The 6,138-nt window shown below is 40.9% G+C and overlaps 1 protein-coding gene across 1 annotated transcript; it reads right to left on the bottom strand.

Moving 5' to 3' along the window:
- Positions 1-1,110: 1,110 nt before the first annotated feature.
- pim2 (Pim-2 proto-oncogene, serine/threonine kinase) lies at positions 1,111-5,390 on the bottom strand. The gene is made up of 7 exons (XM_068597519.1): positions 5,177-5,390; positions 4,412-4,512; positions 4,254-4,304; positions 3,247-3,455; positions 2,529-2,698; positions 2,125-2,301; positions 1,111-2,034 (listed from the first exon to the last, which is right to left on the bottom strand). The coding sequence occupies exons 1-7, from the start codon at positions 5,223-5,225 to the stop codon at positions 1,874-1,876; spliced, it is 918 nt and encodes a 305-aa protein (XP_068453620.1). The 5' UTR covers positions 5,226-5,390; the 3' UTR covers positions 1,111-1,873.
- Positions 5,391-6,138: the final 748 nt, after the last annotated feature.

The following is a 6,138-nucleotide window of genomic DNA, read 5'->3' as shown; positions in this document are numbered from 1 at the left end:
GGTGTCGTGGATGGCACACACACACACACACACACACACACACACACGCGTGCGCCCCTAGCGCAATTGTACTTGTGTGTGGGAACTACAGCGTGTTGTGTGTGATTTATGCGCTGATAAAGTGGTGGGTGATCGATTAACCTGGCATCGAAGAAGCGTCGAAGAAGCTTCTTTGGCGAGATCTTAAGAAGGAAGTTAAGAACGCGTCTGGGAAACACTCGTATCTTAGCTCCTTCTTAGCCAACCCTTCTTTCGAGCCTTCTTAAGTCCTTAAGAACGATCGAATCTGGGAAACGCAGCCAATACTTATAAATAGATAGTACTTATTGATATATTGTACTTATTGACATATTGTACTTATTGATAGATAGTACTTATAGATAGTACTTATGAATAGATATTACTTATAGATCAATAGTACTTATTAAAAGATAGTACTTATTGCTAGTACTTATAAATATACAGTACTTATTGATAGATAGTACTTATAACGAGTACTTATAAGGAGTTAGTACTTATTGATATATAGTGCTTATAGATTGTACTAAAGGATAGATATTACTTATAGATGGATAGTACTTATTGATAGATAGAACTTATTGCTAGTACTTATAGATATAAAGTACCTATTGATAGATAGTAATTATAGATAGAAAATACATATAATGAGTACTTATAGATGGATAGTACTTATTGATAAATACTACTTAATAATAGTTCATAATTATTGATATATAGTACTTATTGATAAACATTACTGAATGTTAGTACTTATTGATAGATAGTACTTAATGATAGATAGTACTTATTGATAGATAGTGCTTATTTATGGATATTACTAATGATTGCTACATAAAGTAACATAATATAACATATAGTGTAAAGTCATAGAGTGAAATTCAGTTTACCAAAATGTTATAATGTGTAACATTATGTAAAAAAATGTCATGTAGTAAAATCATGTCGCATAATGTAATGTATTATAATATTAGATGACGTATCGTAACATATTGTTGTATTAAATTATAATAATGTTATTTGCTCATTAAATCTGTAACTGGTTATGAACACTATGCATTGTGGGTAATGAGAAGCCAGGACACCACGTGATGAAATGACAAAACTGTTTAATTCAAACATCGGATCTTTTTTTGCTTTTATTTCGATCCATAAATTCTTATTTAATGTAAATAAACAAAAACAAGTGACAAATAGGCCACTTTGACCGTGAAACCAGCCAATAGGACACAAGTATTACTAGTGACATCACACACGAAGATCAACGCCCACAGGCAAACAGGAAGCCCTCAATCAGGACTCCCTGTTTCCTAAAGTGTGACTAAAAGTCTTCAAATCAACTTTGACTGCACAATAAATATTTTAACTGTTTGTTCTTCACACGAGAAGCTGGAAAACACACTTCTACTGAACGACTGGAACGTTTGTAAAATAAAGCGCTCTATAACAAATAAATAAAAAACAACAGGAAATTGTTCTGCTCAAATGAATACAAAATAAAACATGGAAATAAATACTTATCTCTTTAAGAGACTTTCCAGAGCCTTTTATATTCAGGGTTACGTGTACTGTTATCATCTAGCCAGAGCGCTTTATATTCAGAGTTACGTGTACTGTGGTCACCTGTCCAGAGCCTTTTATATTCAGGGTTACGTGTACTGCGGTCATATGTTCAGAGCCTTTTATATTCAGGGTTACGTGTACTGTGGTCATCTATCTAGAGCCATTTATGTTCAGGGTGGTACTGCGGTCACCTGTCCAGAGCATTTTATGTTCAGGGTCACGTGTACTGTAATCATCTGTCCAGAGCCTTGGATGGTCAGGGTTACGTTTAATGTACGTTCAGAGCCAGCCGTTACAGGGACTGGTTAGGCAGAGAGCTGTGGTCCTCCAGCAGGCTTCCTTCCTCTTCCTCCTCCTTTCCTCCCTCCATCCAGGGGTGAGACAGGATCTCCTCCAGAGTTGGTCGCTCCTCAGGGCGGTACGAGAGACACCAGCAAATCAGAGACTGGCATTCTGGGAGGACAGATTGACCAGGGGTTGTGGGTTTAAAACCTCTTGACATCTGAGCCAATCAGATTGCAAGTGGGCGGACCCTCTGCTCACCTTTGGAAACCCGTCTGGTAAAAGTGGGCGTGGCCTTGATGATCTCCTGGTCATGCTCAAACGGGATGTCGCCGCAAACCATGTCGAAGAGCAGGACGCCCAGAGACCACACGCTGAGAGGGACGGCCTTGTAGGACTGACACTCAATCCATTCCGGGGGACTGTAGACCCGGGTCCCTGAGGAGGGAGGAGACAAGGAAGTAAGGACATGAGCCATCAGAATAGCCTGAGGACTAACAGAAGCCTTGTACCTTGTTATTAACTAATAGTATTAATAATATCATTATGGTTATTGGTGTTGTTAATATAATTATTATTATCATTGTTATTAATAGTATTGCTATTAATAATATTATTGTTGTTATTATCAGTTATTATTGTTGTTATTATTGTTATTGACTGACCTGCAAACTCGCTGTACGCCGTCTCTTTAAGACGAGCTCCGGATCCAAAGTCCACAACTTTGACCTCCAGCGTCCTCGTGTCTACCACGATGTTCTCGTCCTTTATGTCTCTGTGCACCACGCCGTGAGCATGAAGGAACCGCAGAGCCTCCACCACCTGACGGAAGAACCTGACAGGAACAGAGAATTTCAGCAACAGAACCACAGAGTATAGAACCAAAGACAGGACCACACAGTAGTAGTAAAGAAGAACAGTAGTCAGTAGAACCACACAGAGTAGAACAGTAGTCAGTAAAACCACAGATTAGAACAGTAGTCAGTAAAACCACAGATTAGAACAGTAGTCACTAGAACAGTAGTCAGTAAAACCACAGATTAAAACAGTAGTCAGTAAAACCACAGATTAGAACAGTAGTCACTAGAACAGTAGTCAGTAAAACCACAGATTAGAACAGTAGTCACTAGAACAGTAGTCAGTAAAACCACAGATTAGAACAGTAGTCAGTAAAACCACAGATTAGAACAGTAGTCAGAACCACACAGAGGCGAAAAGTCGTTACTAGAACCACACAGAGTAAAACAGTAGTCAGTAGAACCACAGATGAGCACAGTAGTCACTAGAACAGTAGTCAGTAGAACCACACAGAGTAGAACAGTGGTCAGTAGAACCACACAGAGTAGAACAGTGGTCAGTAGATTCATAGAACAGTCGTAGAACCTGAGTGCGAGGCGTTCCGGCAGGGCTCCTCTCTCGGTGATGAAGTCGAACAGATCCTGGCAGAGCGGCGGGCGCTCCAGAACCAGCAGGAAGCCCCGCCCCTCTAGCAGGAACCAGTCCAACATGTGGACAACCCCGCCGTGACCTCCGACCTCTGCCAGCTGCTGCAGCAGAGCGATCTCCATGGGAACCGGGCTGACCTCACCTGGCTGAGAGGAAATACACATGAGTCCTCTGTACTGCAATACTGTGTATAAATACATCCTTTATACACATGTGGTGGATATAATCGGTGTAAATACACCCTTTATACATATGTTGTCTATATAATCTGTGTAAATACATCTTTTATACACATGCTGTGTATATAAACTCTGTGTATAAAAACACATAGTTTTTATACACACAAAATAAATAGTTAAATATCCATAAAATTGAAACCTTTTATATTCTATTAAAACCAACCATTATTTTCATTATTGAATAAACTATTCATTATGCCATGCTTGTATAGTATCTTTATTTGTATGCATATTTCCTTGAAAAACTATTTTTTAATGTACATAAATATCTTTTGCTGATCGATAAATGATTTAGTAAATGTCATGGAGGTGGTTTTACTTCACAAGAAACTCCAGTTGGGTTTCTGTGGGTTTTTATGACCCGCTCCACCGCCTGCAGGTGTGTTTCAGGTGTTTTTATGTTGTGTGTGTGTGTGTGTGTGTGTGTGTGTGTGTGTGTGTGTGTGTGTGTGTGTGTGTGTGTGTGTTCCCAGTCGTGGTGAATAAGAAATGAGTTTGTCACTGAGGGGGAAATCCTGCAGCTTCCTTTACTAACCCTGTGACGTCACACAGGATGTGACATCACACTGGGGGGCGGCCCCACCCACGGCTGCAGCTCGCCTGTCAGTCCAGCAGAGGGCACAGCTGACCGGAGTTCTGTTCTACCTGGTCGGTGCTCTTTGGGAACATTTTAAATCTGAAGAACAATGAACAACCGTCACTCACCAGTTTGGTCCACTGCTGAACTCGGTCTGTGGGAATCTGCTTAATGGCGACCTGGAGGAACCGAAAGAACCAAAGTAGTTAGAGAACAATATTAAAATTATCTAAAAAAAATATGTCCATTCGATCAATAAAGGTAAATATTGAACATGTTGTCTGACCTGCAGTCCGTCAGAGAGCCGCTGACCGGAGAACACAGAACCGAAACCACCGCTGCCGAGCAGAGAACCACACCGGTACTGATTGCACAACAGTTCCTTCCCTAAAGAGAGAGAGAACATCAGTGAGAACGGTTCCTTCACGAGAGAGAACATTAGTCAGAAGGGTTCGTTCACTAGAGAGAACATCAGTCAGAAGGGTTCCTTCACTAGAGAACCTCAGTCAGAAGGGTTCCTTCATTTAAGAACATCAGTCAGAAAAGTTCTTTCACTAGAGAACCTCAGTCAGAAGGGTTGCTTCACAAGAGAACCTCAGTCAGAAGGGTTCCTTCACGAGAGAACCTCAGTCAGAAGGGTTCCTTCACTGGAGAACTTCAGTCAGAAGGGTTCCTTCACTATAGAACTTCAGTCAGACGGGTTCCTTCATTTAAGAACATCAGTCAGAAGGGTTCCTTCACTGGAGAACCTTAGTCAGAAGGGTCCCATCACTGGAGAACTTCAGTCAGAAGGGTTCCTTCACTACAGAACTTCAGTCAGACGGGTTCCTTCAGAAACCAAATCATGCTTTTATAAAACACATAAAATAAATGTTATTATAGTTATAATAACTATATCATTCCTGTTTCCGCAGGAGTGACTTGACTACTAAACCAGTAAGTATTTAAACATCTTAATTGGTCATTTTTAATGGGGGGGTTAACGGTAGTCTGACGTCACGTTTAAGTGACGTCACATACTTCTAACCTGCCGTGTGTCGAGTTACATTACCGTGTTTCCCGCGCACGACCTCCTCCGGACGGAGCCATTTCTCCAACATGTTCAGATAGAATCCATCAGTTCAAAATGTTGAAACCTAATTTCAGCAAAAGAAACTGACCGTGAAAGTTATGTTGTTCTACCATAATCAGAGTTCAAACTATGGTGAAATAATCCCGTAACGAGAGTTACAGAACTCTCACCCGTACCGGGCCGCACGTTACTGTTTTCGTTTATTATTTATACTCATCGTGAAACCACGCCCACCACGCCTTCGCTGTCAAATCAGCACTGAGACCAGGGCCCAAACGTTTTCAAACGTCTCTCCAATCAGATTCAAGCTGCGGGTGTATCTCATGAATATTCAAATGAGGCGAGAGAAATTCGTAGAATTCAAGGTGGAAGATGAAGATGACAGGAAAGAGGAGGACGGTTTCCCCAAAATATATACACACACATACACGCGCACGCACGCACACACACACAAACACACACGCGCGCACACACACACACACACACACACACACACACACACACACACACACACACACACACACACACACACACACACACACACACACGCACACACACACACACACAGTTTTTGATGTATCGAAATTAACCAACGGTTGCTCCGCGCGCTTTCTCGTTTTTAATCGCTCGCGCACACATTCGGGTCAGATCGGTTTCTGGTTCCTGTCACATTAAAAGTTTCGACTCAAGAATTGACAAGAAAGTCAAAAAAAGCCGGCGGTCCGACAAGAAGTATATGAAGTACTCTGACCCTCAACGGCACAGTACTTAAATCACACTGTTAAAATACTAGAATTAGAAGTAAAAGTAATACAAGTATTGCAGTGTTCGATGCAATTCATCCAATTCAATTTTGTCGATGATTATTGACATATATCCAACTGTTCTTTATTTATTTAGTAAACAATAAACAATTCAGTTTGTGCTATTTTTTTCATCAT

This window comes from Clinocottus analis, unplaced genomic scaffold (genome assembly GCF_023055335.1).
Source record: "Clinocottus analis isolate CAN_PGR_092001 unplaced genomic scaffold, fCliAna1.0.p SCAF_4, whole genome shotgun sequence".
NCBI lineage: Eukaryota > Metazoa > Chordata > Actinopteri > Perciformes > Cottidae > Clinocottus > Clinocottus analis.
This window is presented reverse-complemented; position numbering and strand designations above follow the sequence as displayed.